Genomic DNA, 24,706 nt, shown 5'->3' on the forward strand with positions numbered 1-24,706 from the left:
GTGACCTTAATGACTCTGTTATGTAGTGTTAAGAGACAGGGATTTTTTTTTGTTAAATCTAGCTAGTCTACAATTTTTTATTTTACATTTTAAATGCAAATAATGATTTAAAAATGAAAATTAGAAAAACCTAATTGTAATCCATGCAGTTGCACTTTCAGTACCTGCAGAGGGCAGCAAAATAGCTACACTGTTGCCATTTTTAAAAAGTGAAGAAAATGTCCTTTAAAGTTGCCAAACACACTGCTGGAGCCATTTTGATGAACTTATGTTGCACTTCTCAAACTTTATTTTACACTGTGGTGGAGATGTCAAAGTTTGGGATGCCAAATATTACAAAGAAATATTTCTAAAATAGTTTTTCCATGAGAGTAAGTTTTCTCTTATGAAACCGGTGTCAGCTTGACTCAAGCATGCAGATGTGATGATGTTTCCAGAGGTTCTTAGTTTATATATATATATGATTACAAGCAATGTGGAAAAAATAATCTCACAGATCCACTGCCTGCTAAAAAAAAATGCTTTTAGCAGTATCATGTATAATAGAGAGATGTCCTCGTTGAGTCTGCATTGAATCATTCTTGTTTTAATATTTACTTTTGTCACCTCCATAACGAGATTGCCTATTTTATACAACCTCCACATGAAAGGAAAGTGAGAAGATCATTTGACTGTTTCATGCAATAGTTAATGATACAAACACAAACATTCAGAACTCACAGCACGGCACAGTTTACTTGCTAGTCATTTCATACAAATAGTAGAAAGAGGGTTCGTATCTGAAGGAGACAAACTGCATCACATGTGCCAGACAGGCTAGATGTTGATACACAGAGACTGATTTTCAGAAAGGTAAAGGTGTAAATAGTCACAGAGTTGAATGTGTCAAACATCCCATTAAAAAAGTTTTCACTAACCTGTTGGTGTTAAAAAAAAAGACTTCAGTAATCATGTAGTTATAGAAAGATATTTAGGTAAAGTTGGAATAAACACAAAATAAACAACTTAAAAAAAACATTCCAATATACAGGTGGCGTCTAGTGGTAGGCGTAGTTTTTTTCTTTTTCTTTTTCTGTTTTTTCTTTGCTTTCCTACAGAGCTCAACCAACCCACAAACCACTGAACAAAACATCTGGAAGTCCCAAAAGAACCACATCCATATTTTTCTCATTTTATCTATTTTTTGTTGTTACACATCACAACCCGACGACGTGGTAGGTTGACTGCTTGTCCATCATGTCTCTAGGTGGTTATCATCACACTCCTCCTCCTCATCGTCATCATCCCTTTTGTGTCATCTAAAAGCGCAGAACCCTTCAATATGCCGCACACCCCCTCAAAAACAATTGCACCGCTTTAATGGTTACACTTTAATTTTTGCACTCTTTAGGTGCCGTTCGAGAAAAGGGGGCAATGATCGCCGTGCCCTCCTACTAGAAGATTTCTACGTGTTTTGAACGTCCATGTTCAAAGTCCCCACACTGAGAAGACTGCTGAAGGGACGTGCCGAGTTTACAAGATGGCACAGAAGAACTTCTTCTCCCTGAACGGGTTCTCCGACGCTGGCACCGGTGACAATAGAGGGTCCTCTTTGGCATGAGCTTCGCAGTATGACATCAAGTCTGCTGCAGCTTTAGACACCTGCAGTTACAAACACACACACACAAGCGTATCAGTTCAAGTTGGCATGCACAGTGTGGAAATACACAAGTCCAGTTTAATTCAAAGAGTTAAATGAGAAGGTGGATGCTTGTCTTTTATCTGGATGGCAAACGCATAGCAGCATGTAGGAGCTAGATCCTGGTTAGCTTAGCTTTACCAAAGAACACCTATAAGTCAGTCTCACCTCTTAGCACTACTTTAAAACTCACATTATTTCATCAGTAATTCTCACAAACTACTACCATCATTGTGTGACTTGCTCTTGCAATGCCTAATGTTAGATTTTGGAGAAAGTTAACCAAATAAATCATCTAATCATTCTGATCTTACACATCTATGGAAGCCAGTTTCCGCCACTCAAAAAAAAAAAAAAGTATCCATAAGTCGAAATTATGAGTTATTTTCTTGAAATAACTCATAATTATTTTCTTGAAATTTCAAGTTAATACGTCGAAATTCCGCCACTTTTTTTTTTAAGTGGCGGAAATGGGCTTCCATACTCATCTGTACTTATAGTACTGTGCAAAAGTTTCTTCATGTTTTCTAATAAAAATGGGAAACAGTATATGTAGAGTATATAAATGCAAAACCTGTCCGACCACCTTTATGCTACAACACAGCCTGAACTCTCTTAGGCGAGCTTTCTAGTCTTTAAGAAATCTTCAGGAATAGTTCTCCAGGTTTCTTGAAGGACACTCGAAGCTCTTCTTTGGATGTTGGCTGGCTTTTTGTTCCATTCTCTGTCAAGATGATCTCATATCTAGCTCTAGGTCTGTGGAGAGGCCTGCCAATGACTCATAGTGTTCCACTGTGTGTTCTTCTATCCAGGTATGCTTTTACTGCAATGACAGTGTGTTTGGGGCTTCTTGATTCCACCCTTCCAATTGAGACCATTTTCGATGAGGCTTCAGGGACTATTAAATGGAAGCTCCTCATACATCTCTCAGGTCCTGTTCCAGAACTTTGGTGATTTTTTCCTCTATTTCTTAAGGACATGACTTTCATATACTCCTCATCTGCTGTAGCTAGTTTTTTAGGCCACCTCTTTTTTTGTCCTCCACTTATCCCGTTTTCTCACATTTTTAAGGACACACTGCACACCATGCTGAGATACGCCACGTTTTCAGCTAATAGCTCTTTGGGGATCACCTTGTTGGTGAAAGTCCAGCTCATTAAAACCAAAATATAAAGACATGAGAGTTCACTCAAGAGTTTTGCACAGTACTGTAAATCTGAAAAATAATAATAAAGTCACGTGCGAAAGCTGCGTTTGTCTGTTTTTATGAGCGTAACAGTGATTGGTGCTCCCTTTGTAAGTACAGTTTGTTGTTAATGTATCCAAGTAAAAAGCCTATTAACAAAAATTACAAGTAAATAAAGTATTCACTGCTATTGTTTACCTTCATTAGCTCTGTAAAATTTTAAGCCCAATTGTAAACAAATACATGTAAGTTAACGGACGGAAAACTAATTAAAAACATAAACCACGAGGTGCCAGCCCACCTTTATCCTGTCGATGTTGGCTTCCATCTTCAGCTGTTCCACCAGCTTCCTGGCTTGTGCGATGCTGGCCGTGTTATTGCTCGCCATGGGCGCTATCAGTCAGGCCTCGCGTGCTCTGTCTGCCTGTAGGAGAAAGAGATTTAAACATCCCAAACATTTCAGCTCAGACGAGCACTATAATATAGTGTAACAGGCATGCAGAGAGGAGTGCTAGTAACAGATACCCTGTTTATTATCACATGCCTACGAACACACAAACCACAGACACAAGCATATTATTTATGGTGTCAGTTGCTAGGCAGCCCCTGACAGTAAGAGAGGGAGGCAGAGGAGGTGGGAGGGGAGTGTGGGGGTGGCGCTTTGTCCGGTACTACATTTCAAAAAAGATAAACGGATAAGAAACATTAGAGGTTTCAGAAAGGAAAGGCTGTCATTATGCACAATATTTTTTGGTTTTTTAAACATATGTGATGATACTCAGTCACAGTGTCGCACAAGAGCACAGCGTCTGTCTCTGTCTTATATGTAGGACAATTCATGAAAAACACGGTGTGCAGCCATGAAAATTAACTACATTTTATTTGAAGTTTTTGATTTTTTTCAACTTAAAGGGATATTTCTTCTGTGAAAAATAAGCAACCTGGCCTCAGAAGCTATTATTGCCCCGTTTAAGCAGACATAACTCTTGCTGAAACTGGACTTTTCCTCCATATAAAAGTTGCAAGATGTTAAATTAAGTGCAAACTGTTTTTTACATGCTCTTGGTTTGAGTATATTACCTCTATCTGCAGGTAGTCTTGCTTACTCTCACAGTGCATGGAAGGTTGGCTGGTGATTCTAAATTGGCTGCAAGTGTGAGTGGTGTTTTTTTTTCTCCTTTGACAGCCCTATGGCAGCCAGTAGACCAGGTGTACTGATGGGTAAAGCAGGTGTACTTAAAGAATGGATGGACAGAGGCTCAGGAAATATCTACTTATTCAAATATCTTTAAGAAGACAGCATTTTTTTAATATAGATACACGTAGTTTTTCTCTCAACTGTAGTTACTGTATTGAGTGATTAAAACTGTTCAAATGCTTAATGGGCCTCTTGCAGATCAAACAAATAATAAATGCCTCCTTGGAGAAGCTTCAGTGCTCCTCAAGTTCTCTCTGGAACGCCTCTGAAGGAGCACATTTCTTGCCACTATGGGTGATTAAATATTGGGTTGAAAATACTTCCAATGTGCTCACAGGTCTTTAGATGCGATGAAACTATTCAGCGTCTATTCAGCGTCTTCATTACGTTTCTCCACCTATTTATTCTTTACATTTGTCACCGTGTCCTGAGGGCCTCCCCTGACTTCTCCAGCTGCTTTGATTAAATGGATCAAGCTCTCCAAAACGGCTTCATCCTCGGTGTGCGATCAATCATTCCTGAAGCCCCCCCTTCGTTATTCGTCTGTGCACGCTGTGGTACGACTCAGCATGGGTTCAGCACTGATCTCAGTGAGGTGCTGGAGCAAAGCATAAACATTAACGCTCTGCGTTGGCACATCTGCTCCTCAGCACAGGTTCACGGGTTAATTCCATGTTATATTTGCAATGCTTTAAAGAGTGATTGTACTCAAACGAAGCAGAGAATTTAACTTTAAAGCGTTCTTAAATGGTTTACAGATGAAAAGAAATATCATGATTAAAAAGTACTACAGTAAGCTATTTAATCTTTGGAGTAACCTTAAAATAAATGGGAGAAAAACTGTAAAGCATCATGCACAAGAAGCTCCAACTGGCTTGTTTTTGTAATTTTTGCATGAGTTAAAACAATAAAATTGAAACCAATACAATGTAGAAGATTAATTATCAACACAAAGGTTAAAAATTTTCAGGACAGGAAGAGTATTTTTTCATTTTCCATTTCCCCCTCCTCTAACCTAAGCTGGAACATCTCTGCACGATGTCAGCGCAAACCAAATGACAACGTGTAGACGATCCGTGAGAACAGCCTGCAGCAGGCTCAAAGCGCGAGGAGTGGAACATAAACATGATGGTTTATAGTCACTGCAGCTGGGGGATCCTGGATGTTCTCAGTTTGAGGAGAACGTCACCTTGTAGGGTCATGGTGTGCCAAAAAAACCCCAATATCCATTATGAGGTTGCTAATCAAATCTGTTAGCTTTTTAAAAGCCCTTAAAGCAAACTTCGTTTTCGTCCCTCACCAAAATAAAAATAGGACAGAGAGTTATGATCGCTGAACAGAAATTAGTCTTTGGTGTCGTTTATATCAAGGCCACAATAATGTTTCAACACCCCTGGGAGACGTCAAAACAGGCCACCGTATCATCAGACTATTGATAGGGATAAATGTCACTCTGTAAGGTTTCTGGGATACGTGAAGAAAAGTAGGTCTTCCATTTTAACACATGCCAAAAAAAAAGAGGTACAATAGCCTATTTTAAGTAGAATTGCCAAGGAAAGTTGATGTTTTGAATAAACGCTGTACAAAATATGGAAGAAGCTAAATGATCAAAGTCAAGTCCCCTTTTGTAATTTCTCAGTTTTTACATCCTTTTCCCGTCCTTGCATCCTCCCCTTGTGTCTTAGTTCACGTGAAGAGATGTGAGAAGATGAGGGAGAGACACGAGGAGAGGGGACCGCAGGTATCAGGCATTTAGCACAATGAGGCTTCAGCGCTTCATGTCAATTAAATATGATGTTTGGCACAGATGCATCATAAATTGTTTCGTTACGGCCCAACTAATGATGAGCATAACAGTGTTCGCGCCAGCTTTTATAATTAGGCCTGCTTTTAATTAAATTCGCCACATGGCGCAATGTGACGAGATAGCGTACCTAGAGTCCCCGGAGTCCCTCTGTATTTTGCGTATTCCATCTGTGTGCCATGCTTGCTTTATAAATACAGGCTAAAAACACCAGTGGAGAGGAGGCCTTCTCTTGTCCTCCAGATACATTTTAGTAGCTGGGACATCCTTCAAATGGCACTCCGAGTTTAATTTTCAGGTCACAGGGAAAAGGACAGAGGAGACTACGAGGCAGAAATTTGAGAAATGTAAAAAGTTTCACTTTTTATTTTACCCGCTAAGCTCTATGATAATAAAAGAAATGGAGGCGGCACATAAATTAACTGCGACTCTGGTTATTTACAGTTTTGGCAGATGTAATGCAGGAATTTCCCTGCTTTAGAGCTAAATAAAGTATACAGTCATGTGGAAAATAATTTTTTTACTAGACTTTATATAGTCATGTGAGAAACTAAGCTTGTAGACTCGCCTTTAGCGGGAAGTAAACATCTTCTCCGCACCTTAAAAGTCTTTTAATATTTGTCTCACTCTTCTTTACATTATTGCTTCAGTCCTTTGAGGTTTGTGGGCACTCGCTGATGCACAGTTCTCAGCATTTCAACTGGCTTGTGGTCTGAACTTTGACTGGTCCACTGCAAGTACCTTGGTTGTTGTCTTTTTATAGACATACTTGTCTTTTTCTAATTGCACTTTCGTGAACTTCAACATTTAACATGTTAACTGAGGCCTGTAGAGTCTGAGACGTAGCTCTCCGGTTTTTCCGAGGATTGCACAGCATGACCTTTGCAGGAATGTTGACTCCTGGGAAGGATTGTAGTATCATATTAACATGCACCTAAATGCTCAAGACTAGCAAACTATCAAAATGCTGATTTTAAAGGCGTTCCGAATTGATGATGATCAATTAAGTAATGATTGAATTAATTATGTAAGAGCTCTTTATTCATTAGGAAGCAGTAAGGGTGTAGTTAATTAATCACGGGACTATATTTCATCTCATCAATGTTAATTTAACACATTGCTAAGGGATGAACCAAAAAAAGCTACATTGCTTTCATGGCTAAAAATGGCAAAAACTTCTCCAAATGACACTAAAGTTAAAGCATGAATGTGGAAAAAAAATAGAAAAACAAAAAAGTAAGCAGCAATTGGGCAGAGCTGTCCCTGAGGCTGCAAGGTCACTTTCCTGTTCATTACTGTTGGAGCGTGCGAAAATGCCACCCTGACATTTTCATATCTGCTAAAGGAGGGCGGGGTGACGGTGACATGTAGCAGATGCACACTTTTCCTTCCTTCCTTCCTTCCAACCTACTTTCCTTTCCTTTCTGCTAGCTGCTTAAAATGCCATTCTGAGATGTTGCATCTGGTGTCATCATCCCGATAAGTGTGACACTGATAAATAATGCATTCAGATGGACAGAGGCCTTAACCGTGTAAGCTGTCGACAACTTTATGGCAGCTGTCACGATTAGTTCACAAACTCTTTGCAGTTGCAGCAAAAGGGCTGTGTCATCACCGTGCCCTCATGCCACAAGATTGAGAAAGATGTCGCCATTCGTCTTTTCTCGTCAACCTTCTTCCTCTTGCCTGGACGTACCTTGTCTACTTACTCCTCCGCGCTCTGCCCTGGTGCGCGTCTGCAGTTCAGTCAGCAGTTTGTGTCTGCCACACTCTCTGCAAACAAGGAGAAGGAAAGAGAAGGGGAGTGAGAATCAGAATCAGAGCTCTGCATGCTTTCAATCCCACATTCCAGATAAATTACGCCAAGGCATGTCTGTGTAGCCTCTGTCCTCTGATCACTGTGTGTCAGAATGTCACAGATAGCTCTTACAAACTGGGCTAAAGACAAATCACTGATGGAGAAACAGCGCACCACAGATGGAGATGCAAGTGGAGCACAAGTGACAAGGCAAAGTCATTTATACTTTTAAAGGAAATATGCTTGAGAGAAAGATGAGAGGATGATTTTACAACAGCCATTTAGGCTATCTCAAAGATAGGGCGGGAACAAGGTAACATAATCTGCCTGTAGCGCCACCAAAACTCATCAATTAATATTTGATCTCATTGGTTGATCCCAAGTTTAGTGTTGGAGGGTTAAATGTGTGACTATTTTGTAGCCAGATCCTTAATTATAAGCACAAGTCAAACTTTTACGAGTCTGTCCAGGCTCATAAAAATACGTGCCATGAAGGATGTCACCAACTTAATGTCCTGAGAGATATGGGACTTTGTCATCATTTTAATCTATCAGACATTAGTGTGAAATGGTGACATATTTTTGAGTAAATTCACCTTAAATCAATGTCAAAGTGTGTTCCAAAACTGAGGAAATTCCTTCAAGGTATTCCATAGTATAATGTGGATAATTTGGCATTTGTGATATTGCATTTGTGTCATTTGCGTAGGTGATTTGCTATGCAGAGTGAGGGTTTATGGGTACACAACCTATGCATGACATGCTTGCATGTGGTCCTCCATAAAAACCAACTGTCATGGTCCTGGGTCAGTGACCCAGCACTTTAAGTTTATTATTATCATTTTCTAGTTTATTCTGATTTTGTATTAGTTCTTTGGGTTTGGTCGTCGAACGGCGCCCCATAGTCTGCCTGTGCTCCTTGTCACGTCGTCTGTGTTTCCCTGTGAATCTTCCGTGTATTTAATGTTATTCTGTGTTTGTCCGTGTCTCTCTGCTCCTCGCTCCATGTCCTCCTTTTGTATTAGTTTTCCCAGTTTAGGTTTATGTTCAGTTCTGCCCACACCTTGGTTATTGTGCGCTTCAACAAAACCCACTTGCACCTCCGCCAAGGTCTGCTTTTGGATCCTCCTTTCTCACCTCCACACGACTGCCGCCCCAGCCGTGACACCAACACTGGGTAGCCTGACTGAGATGACTCTGTGCATAACTCAAGTGCTGATTTTGTAAAGTTGCCCAGAACAGGAAAGGAATTGCAGTGGAGTTCACAACACAGAGGGAGCAGGGTGGAAAAAAAAACATTAAAGAAGCACAGAAAATAGCTACAGTGGACAGTTTTTATTGTTTTAAACACTTGATTTCACTTTAGCCTTTTGTATGTTATAACTTTGCTTTTCCCCAGACCAGTTGTTCCATGAACTATGCTGGTCCCTTAACTTGGAAACAGCTACCTCTGTTGCAAACATACTAATCCTCAGACTAAACTTAAAAGGTTTTCAGCACGATAAGAAGGCTGATCGTTCTTCTGTCTGTGCAATAAATATGTACAACAGAGATCAGCTGTTTACCCTAGCTTAGCATAAAGACGTTTTACAGGCTTTCAGGAAGACATATAGAATATAAAGTGCTGTGTAGTGAGATTTAGATGTGCTGGTAGGACAGAAGTAGCCTAGCTATTTGTCCCCATTTGCAGTCTTTACGCTAAACAAAGGAACAGTGCTATCAGCTCTCCCATCTAGCTCTCAGCAAAACCACAAATAATGACACTTCTAAAAATGTCCAACTCTTCCTTTAAGTCTTCAGTGGGTGCTGACCCTAACTTTCTCTCTATCAGCCTGTTCTTTCTTCTTCTGGCCGTTCAGATTCATTCTTTAATGCATCTGTGACTCTGCATCTCGGTTCTGATAAATGGGCCAATTATCCTGCATGAGCAGATCTGCAGAGGACGGGAATTCCTGCCATCATAAATCATGGTAGCACAGCGCACAACATTAAAGCAACGTTACAATGAGGAATCCATTAACAAAACCTTGCCAACAGCTGCAGGATCCCTGAGCCAAAGTATTTTAGCAATGCTGAAGCTGCTTAGAGTTTAAATAACAAGCAAAAAGAAAAGGACTCTTGCAGTCTTGGAGTTCACTGTAGCCCCTCCAGATTCACTGGTGCCATTAATCTACATTGTTACACTGTGTTATGCAAGTGTCTATAATAATTTCATCTGCGTAGTGATTCTTAAACTAGCAGCAGGAGAGCTGTAGCAGGTGTGAAGTGTGTAGCGGGATGGTCTTGTAAAATCTCTTAACGGGAAATTTTATTTAGCTCTTGATTGCAAAGAAAATGTTGTTTTGATACTCCACTAAAAAAGTCAAATGCTGCTGCACATTCAGAGCAGCAGTCGAAGAACAGTAATGTTCAAGAAGCCAGTTTGATTTGAGCTTTGTGACAGTGTATTATTTTGCTGAAAGAAGCCACCAGAAGATGGGGATGAACGGCCTGGTCAGCGGCAGGCGGCAGCATTTAAATGATGCTCAGTTGGTACGAAGAGGTCCAAAGTGTGCCAAGAAAATGTTCCCCATGGTTCAAGCTACCGGGGCCACCACCAACAGCCTGAACCGCTGATATAAAGCAGAACGAATCCATGTTTTCATCTTGTTTATGCCAAATTCTACCATCTGAATATTGTAGGAGAAATGAAGACTCTTCAGACCAGGCGATATTTTTCCAGTCATCCATCATCCAATTTTAGTGAGCCTGTGCAAACTGTAGCCTTATTTTTCTATTCTTAGCTGACAGGAGTGGCACTTAGTGTGCTCTGCTGTAGTACATCTGCTTCAACGTTCATGTGTTTTGCATTCAGAGATGCAAACAGTACCTGTTGCCTTGCTATCAGCTCAAAGTAGTCTGGCCATTCTCCTCTGACCTCTGAGACCAACAAGGCATTTTTGCCCAGTGAACTTCTGCTCACTGAATATTTTCTTTTTTTGGATCACTTTCTGTAAACTCAGAGATGGTTGTGTGGGAAAATCCCAGTAGAGCAGCAGTTTCTAAAATACTCAGACCAGCTCATGTTCAAAGATACAAAAATCATCTTTCTTCCTCGTTCTGATGCTCAGCGTGAACGTCATCATCTCAACCATGTCTACACGCCTCAATGCATTAAGTTGCTGCCATGTGATTGACTGATTAGATGTTTGCATTATGGAGCAGTTGAACAGGTGTACCCAATGAACTGGCCTTTGAATTTATTTGCTGTGTGTATCACCCAGTTATTCTAACTAATAACTGTTATTGACATTACACAGTGGCAGAGTCACGTGACTAGTAACATGCGACTGTGTCATCATAAGTTTTATTTGTATAGAACACATGTTTGCTCACAGAAATATCCGGCTTGTCAATCAAAGGAATCGCTTTTACATCCGGGAACTTTCCAGAAATCATCTTCTGTAGGTTGCTGCTGGGATCGAGAGCAATATGACTCGATCGATAAAGTTTTATAATGTTGCATCGGTAAACACTGAATTTGCAAGAAATTAAACAACTAATTCAGCAGTCTGCTACCCTCCAAACCTAAAGTTTGTGATTAACGTTTAAAAGGTTTTTGCATGGTTTAACTCAACTAAGCCAATTATGACACAGTGTTTAAAACAGCTGTATTTTTGTGTGATCGTTTCTTCATATTGGATATAAAAGTAGGTTTGTAGATGATTTTGAAGGATGGTGTTTTGCATGTTGGGTTTTTGAAACTTAAAGTGACCATAGCTAGCTAGCCAGTTGTTCACTGGGATGCTCATTTTGCCCAGAAAAAAGCGGGCTTGAAACAAAATGTATTTACTCAGGAAAAAATGACTCCTTAGTGTCTTAAGTACAAGTAAGTAAGTTCAAGTTACAGGAAAACCATCTCCTAAAGGAGACCCAAGTTTACCCTCTGTACTTTAAAAGGGGTTAACAAATTATGCTGAGTTTAGTTTTACTTAGATACTGAGACTGCAGTGAGAAGCAGGATCTTTTTCTAATAGACTTCTCTACAATTAGACTTATTTTTGCAACCAGAAGAGTTGCCCCCTGTTGCCCATTAAGAGAATGCAGGTTTAAGGCGCTTCTGAATGTGCTTCCTCTGTCGGACCTGGAGGTTACGCTAAACCTTTAAAAGTGTGGGAGCAAAAACACTCTTCAAACAACATTAGCGCGTATTTTAGACTACTTTTCCAGCCATATAATGTTGCCATTTTAGTCAAGTGCCTCTAATGGTGTGGTAGTTAACACACTTGCATGGTAACTGAAAAGGTAGCTGGTTTGATCCCACCCAGATGGGGTTACATCAGGAAGTAGAACTCTATCAAATCAAACAGATTCTGTGGGAAAACAAACACTTCTTGTGAGTTTGAAAATAAGCACTCATCTCATTTACTGTAGAAAAGAGCAGCTTTTTTATAGTAATGGCTGCACTAACTTTAGTAATTTCCTGCTTATTTTAATTCACTTTATGCTGTGGGAAAGTCAGGAAAGCCAGCCATTCTTAAAAAAGAAAAGAATAAAGTTGCTGAATTTGATTTCCTGGTGAACAGATTGTGTTGTCATATTAATCTCGCAAAGCAGCAGCGAGATCAGTGGATGAGAGACAAAGGGTGTTAAAATACTTAAGTCCAAGGAATTTGTTTTTTTATCTTAATACTTGGGAATATCATTCCCTACTTTTAGACCAGTAAAGCATTTCTAGCTAAACTGTGGCGAGCGGGGAAAAACAAATGCAACATGTGAGTGGTGATCCATTTCTCTCCTTTGTTCCAGCCTTCTGCTTCCCGTCCCTCCCTGTATGGCAGACAGGTGTTCAGTGATATGACAGAACCACCCCCAGCATGCTCTGTCCTGCTGCCAACACCACCGAATCAATCTAACCCCTTCTGCCATCCTTCCCCTGACATTTGGAGCTTTTTTGAACCTCTTCCTACAGGCTTTAGGGGGGTCTGTGTTCGTGACGAGGCCCTCCATAGATGTGATTATAGCTGCTGCTCGACTCTGGGTGTCGCTGACTTAAAGGGTGATTAAGCGCCGCAGGAAACATCCTGGTGAGGAAAATATAATTCCTGGCCTGTCGAGAGCGACGATCTCTTATGTACTCCCACACAGGCTGGCTCTCGGCTCAGTTCTCCTTCTTTTTTTCCAACTCCTCTCACTTCTGTAGTGCACACCTTATTTATCCTGTCTTTTATTCCCTACACCATCCAAAGAGAGAAATTTAAGCAGCGAGGCAGGGAGTGTTCTGTCCTCTGTGATGCCTAGGGTGTGAAATCAGAGCGTGGTAATTAAAAATGTGTCCCTGGCTCAGCCATCTGGACCCTGGAGAGTCAGTGATTAACCTGCAAGGGTCTGCAGGGACAGCAAGAAGGCAGGAAGTAACCCCTGCTCAGAGCTCATTTGAAGGTCTCTTAAGGCCTGTCTTTACAAGAATGCAAACAGCACACCTTTGTCAAAGCCCCCTTACTTATTGTTGCTGTTATATTTAAGTTACACTCATAAACCCAGCAGATTTCTGCAAATTCTTGGTTATTTCTGAAGAAAAGTTCTTTTTTTGTAGTTTTTCTTCAAAAAAAAGTAAAAGTTTCTCTTCCCTAGTAGACAAATTGTCATTTAATTTTGCCTTTTTCAAACTGGCAAATTTGGGCTCTTAAGGCCTAGAGACCAGAGGGTGAAAAATGTCAACAGGTCCTACGGTCTCCTTTCACGTTCCTCAGGAACGCCGTGAGACTTGACAAATTGTCATTATATTACACCTCGGGAGTGAGAACGGGCTGCAAATGTATATTCCCCAACGAGTTCATGAGTGATTGCTGGACTTTGTTGGCTGTTGCCAAGTGAAAAGAGGGTTCTGTATAGCTCGCTACAAATGGCGGTATGCAATAAAATGTTATTTCTTTTCATATTAATCAAGGTTAGCTCGTAGCAACCTTAGAGAAGTATTTGCAATCCTTCCCATTGAGTCAGTATTTCATGCTTTCCTACCAAACAAAACCAATCCTAAACCTGGCTGCGGATTTTTTAACAATTCAGTTTTTCCATTTATTTCTGTAGCCTTGTGTGAGTGTGCAAAAGAATAAGTGTGCAAAAACTTCAGTCATCTGACTCTCATAGTATGACTGAGTAACTGTACCATCCTCAATGCGTCATAGGACACTGAGCTGCGATGTCACTGGGGAACTAAAGACGGCAAAAGGCACACTCAGCTAAAGAAAGATTTGCAGAAGTGTAAACAGATACTAGAGGACACCAAGAAAGAGAGAGAAAAGCAAATAAAAGCTGGAAATAAAGTTTGTTGGGAAGATGAAAGAGAGGATGTGGTAGCAATGCCTTCTTCCAGAGTGGCTTTGACCGCAGCAAGGAGAAGTACAGAAACATAAAACTGACCTCCGGAGTTATTAATGAACACAATCAGGAAGATATTGACTGTTGACTGTAATTTAGCACGGATCCCTGCCCTTGAACAGGAGAAAGGACGCCCCTCCCTCTGCACGCAAAGACGAAGCGATGAGACACAGAGAGCTAAACTGTCAGGTCATAACTGTCTGTGGAAATGATGCTGAGTGCGACAGCTGAATGCCCTTCTCCATCACAGTCTTCAGTTATACTGGGCTCTGAGCGGGATCTCAACACAGCATCATATTAGTAGAAGAAATAAAGAACATTTGGAGGTTTGATCACAAAACGGCCCATTCAAGATGCCTATCCTTCACTGATAAGCCTGAAAACACAAAGAAATGAAAACATAGTGCAAGTTAATATCTGTACTAGCTAACTGAACATGCACTGACTGAGAAATGTGTGAAAACATCACGGGAAAATCTCATGTGAGCCACCAGAGTTGCGTATTTAGTACTAAAAGAGCACCTCAGTGCTGTGAATCTATGTCGTGTGTGGGAGGGAGGCTTGTGCTTGCGTTTCATTCATGATTTATGAAAAATACACAATCCCCATTCAATATCTCTAAAGCCATTGCTTTTTAATATAGCACTGTATAGTGAATTCACTAAGAAATAGAAAAGGATCCAAATGTTTCTTTCAAATCTTCATCATTTAAAAACAAAAACATGTAAGATTAAAACATTTTAGCTGCTAATTTAATCATTTAACTATTTAAAGGCCTAGCAAGCACGCAGCTGTAAATCTGTTTTATTGATTCAGTCACAAAAACCGTTTTTAGAATCTGTGTCAAGTGAAATAAATATTCATGATGACGATGATGATGATCATCATCAGGCTTATTTTTCCCCCAGCATTGTTTTAATTTTGGCACGTATTAGCTGCTTCATGCTCCCTCCTCGTGCCACTTCCTCCCGGTCAGACCACCACCACCCACGATCATTCAATGAGCCTGGACATCTGTGCCACCCCCAGGACGCCCCGCCCATCTTACCATCTCAGAGGCTGTGTGTGTGCACATATACTGTATACATGTGTACTGGGGGTAATCTAGGTCCCTGAGGGGGGAGGGGAGAAAGCAGTGGCCCAGGAAATGATGCATCAGCTGGGAGTCAAGAAGGCAGCAGGGAGGGGGCTTCTTTTGCTCCAGGGAGTGCAAATATGGTCTTTTATGTTGATTAAATCAAACAGCCAAGGTCCACTTGGTCACTGCTTCAGATTGAAGCAGTGACCAAGTGGTTTGGCTTTTCCTTAAACGCAAAGCATTTTAAACCTTTGATTTGTGTGTTACGTAACAGCAGTGTAGTTAGTGGGGTAGAAACAATGCATGACACTGGCACTCACGGGAACAGCCTCTGAGTTTCAGGAGCAAACACAAAGAAAAAAACCAAATTCTTTGGGGGGTTTTTTGGGGGGGGGGACACCAGTCATCAGCCAAATAATGCTGCTGATTTTTGTGAAGGTTTTTGGGGGTAATCACTTTTACCCACTCTAAATTATACTTGGAATGAGACTGTGTGGTCGCATCTTTTGTGTACGTCAGTTTCTCTTCTCTGTGATTTCATTGACGGGAATCTGAAGGAGTTTTGCCCTCACTCATGGCAGCACAAACACATTTTTCCTCTGGAATTAATCAGCATGCAAGAGAATAACACAGCCAGATTCCTGGGCTGTTAACAATATTACAAACAGCCGGGCTTGTGTGGATTCTGCTGAGGGACCATCACAGACGCTCACTGGCCTTCACTGTCCTTCTGGTCTTTCTGATCAGCTTTTACAAACTAAAAGCCTGGAAACTAAACACTTCTGATTGATTTGGACTCGAGTCAGACTTGCTGTAAATTTTATTTAAACACGTCTCTGTGAGATTAACCAGTTAGGAGAGACTTTAAACTTATATGACAGCTATGAGAGATGACAGACCTGAGACTTTTCCTCCTGCAGTGACCTCTGCCATGGCTTTAGCTTTTGCTGGATTTGCTCCAGGAGACCTAAAAACTGCTCCTGCGAACTTGAAAGTCGAGGATTTGAGTTGGATTGGATAAGACTTGCCTCTGGTAGATCTGGCTCACACCTAATTCACAAAAATACAAATGTAAATAACAATGGTTTTCTCATTGGAATCAGTGGTCTGCTGGGAAAATTCAGGCCGTATCCTGCGCTAGGGTGGATATGTGACATCTGCCACCCACCCAACCACAAATCCATGGAAATAGCGCTCCCCAATGGCAGCAGCGGCACGACAATGCCACAAAAGTGTGTGACAGCTATGTGACTTGACTCTGAATACTTTCCCCACAACTTATACTTTGCCCTTGTTGTCTAGAGGCGTACTTTAAGAGGGTTAAAGTTATATCGTCCCAGTCAAGAGGGGGAAATCTAAATCTAAAGGGGGACCACATGTCAGTGAAAGTGACTATAAGCAAAATAACAATTAGCAGTGGACAATGAAGACATAACAACTCAAACTACTCTGTTTTCAGGCAGTTAGTTGACCGTATCGACCGGCTGCCCGCTGCACAGCTACGCATGGTGGATATTTCTCTTTATATGCAGATGGGGCTTTAACTGTAAAAATTAGGTCTTGAGTTTAGACTGTAAAAAAAACAATTAAAGTCTAGTGACTTGGCTTGAGCTTTGTTTCAAAGATTCCAGACTTGATTTCCGCTTTCCCTAAATGACAGCTGAGAACACAGCACAGTCGAATGAGCTTAAAAACCAAAATCAACACTGTCAGAAGCAAACAACCGCTTTGAGTACAAAGGTCAAAGCCTTTAATTCAACATAATCCCCACCTCATGTTTGCTTTTCCTATGAAGTTACTTCAGCTCACATCTTAAATAAGGAAACTGACACACAGATGACAAGGTTAACCATAGTTTCTCACTTTACCCTGAAACAGAATCATTTTTGAGTGGAGGTTGCGAAAGGAGCAGGGAGAGGTCACCGTGCTCAACAAGGCGTGCACCGCTCGGTTCCCCTTACTCTTTTTCAGTGATTCCTCCCTTACTCCCTTCGCTTTCTATTTTCTATTCCACCGTGGCTCAGGGGGTTGGGAAGCGCACCTGTAACCGGAAGGTCGCCGGTTCGATCCCCGGCCTTTCTGTCCTGGTCGTTGTGTCCTTGGGCAAGACACTTTACCCTACCGCCTACTGGTGTTGGCCAGAGGGGCCGATGGCGCGATATGGCAGCCTCGCCTCTGTCAGTCTGCCCCAGGGCAGCTGTGGCTACAACCGTAGCTTGCCTCCACCAGTGTATGAATGTGAGCGTGAATGAATAATGGCACTGTAAAGCGCTTTGGGTGCCTTGAAAAGCGCTATATAAATCCAATCCATTATTATTATTAAACACTCGGCACTGGGGTTCTGGAAAACACTCAAGGTTTTGTGAGGCATTGTGAGCCACTCTTTTAGTCTCAACATCGATGCAGCTGAAAATGTGGCCTCGGAGCAGTTCCTCTTTGAGGTACAGTACGACCCGCCTGGACGCGAGCTCTTGCGTAATTCCAGCTTGCAGTGTGCATTTGTAATAGGCCTGGATATGTAACACAATTGCATGCACATGATTGGGTGATTTAACGTAGCTGTGCATGACGATGCCTTTGTGTGACGGGCTAAGATCGGGGAAAAACAGCGCATCTGTGTTTGTTTTCTTGCTTTTCTTTTGAATGTGTGCCGCTGTCAGCAACTATATAGTCTGTAAGCTACATAAAAAAACATCCACCACCACCCCCTCCACCTCCTCCCTCCCTCCTTCTCCCTCAGCCATCTGCCTGATACAACCACTACATCCAGCTTGTGTGTTGTCAACTCCTTTTTCCTTTCCTCAATGGAGGGCTAGGAAGCCTCACGAAAAGCTTCTGGGATAACTTTCGGCTGCTTCCGTCTTTTGCATCTCTTCCTGCCAACCACCCCCACCCTGCTTTTCATCCACCTCTTTCTTTGCCTTTTCCATCCCTTCTGCTCAGGCAAATATCCCCTGAAACAGATGCCCTTAATTCCTCTGGCCCCACATTATAAGATCTGCCCAATCCTGAGGCAAGAAGGAGGAGTGAGGAATAAGAAAAGCAAGGAAGAAAGCCCACTCTCCTGTTTTCTTTTCACAAACACGTACAGGAGGAGATAATGGACGGAGGGGGGGGTGATATTAAACAGCGGCTCACCTCTGAGGAAGGAGCTTTTTAGTGATTTTAGAGGGAGGAGGGGATTCCATGACGTAAACCAGCCAGCAGCATCAATCTCACCCCTCGAGTGCTGACAAAAAAGACATCATGGATATGTAAACCCCCCCCCTCCTCTGGAACACACCCTGTTTCAGATGCGATTAACCCATATGCCACCAAATTGCAAAAAATAAATAAATGACAGGAAGCAAAAATGTAAATAAAAATTCAGCCTACCTTTACTGTGGTTGTGTGCTCTCCTTCCGTGAATCCAAATGCAGCCAGTCATGTGGAGTAGCATCCACACGTTCTGCCTTCTGCTGATCTCTTTCTGTCACACACACACACAGAGGCAGCCGATTACATCCACGCTCACAACACACACTCCTCTATCTGTATGCCTTTCGCTCTCGCTCTCTCCCTCTCTCTCTCTGTGTCTACTCCCGCTGAGATCCTCCCTCCTCACTGCTGCTCTGAGTCTCCACCCTTCAGCAAAACGCTCGGGCTCCAAGAATCTACCCTCCTCTTCATCCTCCCTCCCTCTTTGTGTCTTTTCTTTTCTGCTATTAGGACACACTTCCTCCGCCTCTCAGAGGTCCACAGGAAAAGCCTTGAGTGTCTCTCTAAACAGCTGCAATAAACAGATGCATACCAGGACAGCCGACAGTCTGGATTTAAATCTTGAGAAATTTCAGTGGCACTTTTTAAAAAAGCATCCTTACTGATGAGGGCTACATAACTAAAAAAAACCCAAAACAACATCATCTAACAACATCACATCCTGTATTGCATGCACGACACATGCCTTCTTGCCACAGCGGAAATGTTTAATCATCAGTCTACTTGCATATCACAGCAAAGCCAAAGATCAAAAGATTACAAAAAAAACCCCAGAGCGCTTCAGCAACCGTACACCAGATGTGGGGCGAAAAACACAAAAAGTGCGCTGTACATTTGGGAGTACAGAGGTTTTCTGCATGTGCTGGATACACTCAATTTGGGCGAGAGGGCTAGAATCAAAAACTGGTTCTTACCCTTAGTACTGGCAAACCTAACTGACATTATCTCACTAACGCAACAGGCCCCAACAACTGGAAATGGTTTAAATATGCTGCACTTTGCACCATATCTTGTCACATTATCTTGATGGCGCCATGTTCTATATTATTGTGGGATTGGGACTTTTTTCTCTTTTCTTTTCTGCTATTTGCGCTGCAAAGGCACTTAGCAAACGACTGCCTGATGTGAAAGCCAGATTCTTAACTCAAATACACAATCGACAATAAACAAACATGTTAAAATCGGCATTAATGAATAAAATAGCTGTTTCAATTACTGTACGCTTGCATTTATCTGATTTCGTATAAGCTTGTTTTTCCTTGTAATTGGTTAGTGTTGTTATTTTTATGCCTTTCCTTGCCGCTCCTGCGTTTAACAGCATAACAACCCATCCTAAGTTTCTGACAAACAACCAAGGGAATGTCTGGCTTTTTTTAACTAGTAAATATAATACATTAAGTTTTTGTGCCATGTAATTACTTCAGTGCATTCAGAGACAACAGGGAATTAAGGTGATTACAATCTTTACTCACCCAAAAATTGAATTTTAGGCCAGTTTCCTCTGTCCTGTTGAGCCATTAATTGATCTGGCTTGTTTTGGTGCCAGTTGCAACACTCAGTATCTCTTTTCATATATATTGAACCACTTATTCCAAAAAAACGAACAAATAAACCCCAACAACAACTAAAATGCCCTTCAACAGCTGATAAATCAAAATTTAAAGAGTAAAGAAGAGACAGGAAAAACCCCCTTTAATCATGATATGAGTGTTGAGCAGAGGCACCACGTTGGCAACATTTGTTTGCCACTCTTAAAAAAATAAAAACTGGCCATACGAGCCGAGTCCGCGACCAATACAAGACTTTTAAGGCTGATAACAACACTAACATTTTATGATTTTAAAAATCAAACTGACCAATAGTTTGGGGGTTTTTTTTCTTTCAGAAGGAAGAAACATAAACAGCTTCCCTAAAATGTATTTGTTTGTTCTTGGGTGGGGTGGACAATGTAATGCAGCTTAAAAATAACCTTGTTTTATTGCCACAGTAACTCGTGGATTACTCAGCTGGCTAAAAGTGTTTCTCCCATCTCTTCTTTACTCTTTAAATTTTCATTTATCTGCTGTTATAAATGCTGATACTGATATATGAGCAAATAGCTCATTTCAACCAATATAAATTGGCTCCACTGGTACATCAACTGGGCCCTGGCAGAGTGTAAAAAAAGTAAATACATAACTACACATAACAAATTGTTTGCTTGCCTAAAAGAAAAAAAAAAATCAGATCATATATCAGAATTTTGGATTTGTAAACCACGAAATATCGGTATTGGTATCAGTCCTATATCAAACAGCTTTAGTCGAGTGTTTCTTCTGTTAATTTATAACAGCAGGCAGATGTAGTTTGTAAAAACAAATAGACAGAGAGTGCCAAAGCCCCTCTCCCTGATGGCAGATGCTTCCCCCAGGAGAGCCTTACATCCTGCCACACCAAAAAAAATAATAAAAATGTGCTGATCCTGTGATTTCATATAAATTATTAAGGCAGCATTTAAGAGCTGTCTAGCTACTAATTCTGAGCTCATTCAGACGATGCCTCTGTGAGAATACTGTACATCTGCTCTCATGCATATCAAGTTTTTCGCCTCCAGGTAAACTCAGCAAACGGTATTCGTGTTCCTCCTACTGTCTGAGCGTCATGTTTTCTGTGAGTCACATTTTCCCTGGCTCCATTCATGCAGATGTTATTTTCTGTGACTTACAGTAGCAGCTCATATCCACAGAGAGAGAGAGAGAGAGAGGGGGGAGAGGAAGATGTAGAATCAGTGAGTCATGGTTCCTGCGAAGGCGACTGTAGGAAGCCTCTGTCGCCAGGATACCACCATGATCTGGGATAGCCCTTCCTGGGTCCAGTAAATTAATGGTTTCCACACATCTCTTTTTTTCACATATCCTCCACAGAGTCCTTTTGTTTCTGAACTCAAGAATCACTGATAGCACCGTCTGCCCTGATATTATAAACATTTAGATTTTTGTTTTTGTTTTTATTGCTGATGATTACACTGTTAACGTGTCCACATCCAGTTCAGTAAATGCAAGAATTCCAGCTGGAAGTGTATAGCAAACGGCTATGCTCAGTACACATTAACAAACAGGACTGTACAATCATCTGAACGGTATTCAGTTTTACAAATAATTTTGATTATTTCAATCTAAAACAACCATAAAAAGTTAGTTTGTTTTTATCCTCAGCAAAGACCTAGCACAAGACCTGAGAGATGTATCCCTTCAGTAGATCCATCTACTGTTCACTGAAACCTCATCAGAAATTATTTCAGTAGAAGTGTGGCTGATGAGAAGCCATTCTTGATGAAGTAAAATTAGGGAGAAAAGGCTGTGGTATCCCATGTTACATGACAAGTAGATTGAAAATCAGTGTGAACAGGTCTTTAAAAGTGATGAATCCAAATTTAATTTTTGGGTCAAATCAGAGGACGTCAGAGGAGAGAGGTAGAACAGTGAGTGTCTACAGTCATCTGTAAAATACGGTGGAGGTGCTGTCATGGTTTGGGTCTGCATTTCAGCCAGTGGTGTTGGAGATTGGGTCAAAATTGAATTATAAACACAGAATAGTACCATGAGAATTTGATCCACCGTGTAGTGCCATCTGGAAAGCATCTGATTGACAGCAACTTCATTTCACTATTACAATTATCCCAAGCACACTAGCAATGCATTCAAAGCATACCTAGATAGAAAAACACAAAATGGAAGAGCAAAAAAGACAAAACAAAAGAAGAGCTTTGAATGTGCTTTAGGAACTATTCCAGAAGACTACTTCAAGAAATTACTAGACAACTGTCTAAGAGAGCTCAGGGTGGAGTGAAGAATAAAGGTTTTACTTAAGTTCTAATGAAAAACAATGCAGCGCATCAAATATTTGCCTTATATACTCTACTTCCATCTAAAGTAGTATCTACTTCCCCTTTTTCCTAGAGAAATATAAGACTTTTGCACTGAACTGCATTTGAGCTAAATATTTAAAAAAAAACAAAAAAACAAACAAAAAACAATTACCTGATTTTAACTTAACGTTTTTGAAGGGCATCTGTGATTTTATAAAAACTGTTTTATTGATTTAAGTATTTATCTCTTAAGCCGTTTGTCAGGTGCAAAGAAGGTGTTTACCTGACTGAAAATCATGACCCAATATTGTGTACACATCCATAAGTGCCTTTCTTGCTAGCTGCACATGCGCATTATCGCCTTTGATGTCTTGGCACTTAACCTAGCCTAGCTTTTGGGGTCACAAGCAGACAACTCAGGGCCCCAGTGGTGGCATGGGTCCCGGCCAGCGTCGAATAAAAACGGTATATTTGTTTGCAGTTTTGTATTCCTAAGTAATTAGTGTCATAATTAAATTTTCTGAATAACTCAGTTTGGTGACTGAGCTTGATTCCCAAAACTAATGGAGCCTCTCTGACGCCACTCCACCCCTTACAAATGAAGCCCGTTAATGGTTTAGCCCACCCATTAACGAAAGGAAAGAAGGAGAGAAGGAAGAAAACTGAGGAAAAGAAAAAGGTAAGCAGAGCACTCCCCAAAGTTGTTATGAGTTGGTTGAGACAGTGAGAAACAGGTGGAAGTTTAGCAGTAAGCTATGATGAAACGGCACATTAACATAACGCAATGACACGTCTTAGTAATTAAAATTAAAATAGGTGGACGCTTACGGGACTTCTGCTGCTTGTGCTAGTTCTAATGAAACACCATGATCCAGCATTATAGTGAAGTAAATAACTCAAAAATGCTTTCAAAGATGAAGTGGATCCAAGCGCCAGAATTTGAATGTTTATCCCTCTTAGCAACTGGAATTTTCACAGTTTTCCAACTAGGCCATCATTTTCCATCTCAGGAAAGAAGCGTTTTACCGCAGAAATTCAACCGCTGGATCCTTCTCGTAGGGTTTACTTTTGAGTCGAGTTTTTTCCTCTCATAAATTAAAAACTTCTTTATTTCAAGTCAATGAAGTTTATGTATTCAGTGCACGAAGACTCCTTTACCCTTGGCTCAGCTCTCTCATGCTTGCACACTCTGTCATTAATTTTTAATATTATTATTGTTATTATTAAAAGACTAACAGAGAGAGATATAACCATTTACCATCACACCAGCAGGCACTTTAGAATCACCAGTTAACCTAACGAGTATATCTTTGGACAGTTTCAAACATAACGCTGAGCAGGTTGTTCTATTGGCTAACTTCTGTAAATAATCTAACTACCCTCTCGCAGTTTTAGCTGTATTAACCTAAGTACCTCCGGAACAGAAGCTAAGAACTGAAAGATTGAAATAACAAAAACATAAGGAACTACAATTTATCCATGCATCGTTCTCCACCTATTAAATTCTGGGCTGTGGGAGGAGGCTGGAGTCTATCCCAGCTGTCACAGGTTAAGAGGAAGGGTACATCCTGGACAGGTTTGGAAATTTATCACAGAGCCAACACATAGAGACAGACTAGCATTCTTGCTCAGTTTGGAATTACTAATAAACCTAACCCTCTGCATGTGTATGGACTGTGGGAGGAAGCTTGAGTATCCAGTAAACATGCAAAGTCCCCACAGAAAGGCCCCAGATTGCATTCAAACACAGAACCTCCATGCCGTGAGGCACCACTGCTAACCATTGCATCACTGTGTAGCCCCCCCCCCCCCAATCATCTTAAGTAGTCTGCTGTACTGTTGAGCTTTATTTATTGTTGGCCCGGTGGTTTTCAAGCATTGTGCCTTGAGATAAATAAGCTGTTCTGAGGAAGTCGGTGTGTTTCAGGCTGATGAAATGGTATTTCAGAATACCGCAATGACACTGCTGCTTAATTTAAATAGGGATAGATTTTTTTTATTTAGCTTTTGCTAGTTCTAAACACCCACAGGTAGCACACTAACATACACATGTTTCTGTATCTGTCTAATTTTTGTGTTTGAGATCATAAACTTAATTTAATTTAAGGCATTTTTACTGCACAAGATTATGAAGATAATTACAATACTTACAGTTATTATGGTGTGCCTTGACCTCTATATCTTGACCCCAAAGCCTTGAAAATAGTATTAATAGTTTTTCAGAACAGTCAAAAGACTCCTGAGAAATGTTGATCACCAAAGACACTGCTTATTATAGGGCCCAGAGTTCTGTGCTACTCCCCTGGTACTATTATTTATGTCTATATTCATATTAAGCTTTAATTGATGGTAGAAACAATTTTCTTGTTATTAGAATTAGGCAAAGCCCAAAGTGAATAAACTGTATGCTGAAAGCAGTTCTGTGTTATGTCGTGGGATAGTGAAGCAGCAGCCACCCACAGTGTTTTAACAATCATAGACACTCTGGTTTATGAGATG

At 40.9% G+C, this 24,706-nt stretch overlaps 2 protein-coding genes across 7 annotated transcripts in view; one reads left to right on the forward strand and one right to left on the reverse strand.

Moving 5' to 3' along the window:
- Nucleotides 1-266: 266 nt before the first annotated feature.
- On the reverse strand, nt 267-18,739 carry gng2 (guanine nucleotide binding protein (G protein), gamma 2). Of its 3 annotated transcripts, XM_003442867.5 has the most exons (4): nt 18,478-18,739; nt 7,563-7,639; nt 3,166-3,288; nt 267-1,641 (listed from the first exon to the last, which is right to left on the reverse strand). In XM_003442867.5, exons 3-4 carry the CDS (start codon nt 3,250-3,252, stop codon nt 1,513-1,515), a joined length of 216 nt encoding a protein of 71 aa, XP_003442915.1. In that variant the 5' UTR covers nt 3,253-3,288; nt 7,563-7,639; nt 18,478-18,739; the 3' UTR covers nt 267-1,512. The 3 variants fall into 3 exon arrangements, with proteins under 3 accessions (XP_003442915.1, XP_019204438.1, XP_005477437.1); XM_019348893.2 differs by lacking the exons at nt 7,563-7,639; nt 18,478-18,739 and adding an exon at nt 3,945-4,062; XM_005477380.4 differs by lacking the exons at nt 7,563-7,639; nt 18,478-18,739 and adding an exon at nt 3,390-3,480.
- A 3,664-nt stretch (nt 18,740-22,403) lies between these two features.
- Nucleotides 22,404-24,706, forward strand: part of LOC109195984 (uncharacterized) — a 98,445-nt gene continuing 96,142 nt past the window's right edge. For 3 of the 4 annotated variants that reach the window (XM_019348887.2, XM_025900903.1, XM_019348891.2), the window contains exon 1: nt 22,404-22,886. In XM_019348887.2, coding sequence (XP_019204432.1) covers nt 22,806-22,886 — 81 coding nt within the window. In that variant the 5' untranslated portion in view covers nt 22,404-22,805. The remainder of the gene's footprint in view (nt 22,887-24,706) is intronic. The other variant, XR_002057418.2, reaches the window with a different exon arrangement.

This window comes from Oreochromis niloticus, linkage group LG19 (assembly GCF_001858045.2).
Source record: "Oreochromis niloticus isolate F11D_XX linkage group LG19, O_niloticus_UMD_NMBU, whole genome shotgun sequence".
NCBI lineage: Eukaryota > Metazoa > Chordata > Actinopteri > Cichliformes > Cichlidae > Oreochromis > Oreochromis niloticus.

What these genes read in the sequence shown, in the direction of transcription:
- gng2 (XM_003442867.5), bottom strand. Translation starts at nt 3,252, where the DNA reads ATGGCGAGCAATAACACGGCCAGCATCGCACAAGCCAGGAAGCTGGTG. An exon ending in CCAACATCGACAGGATAAAG is followed by an intron (nt 1,642 to 3,165) that starts GTGGGCTGGCAC and finishes TTGTAACTGCAG; the next exon opens with GTGTCTAAAGCTGCAGCAGA.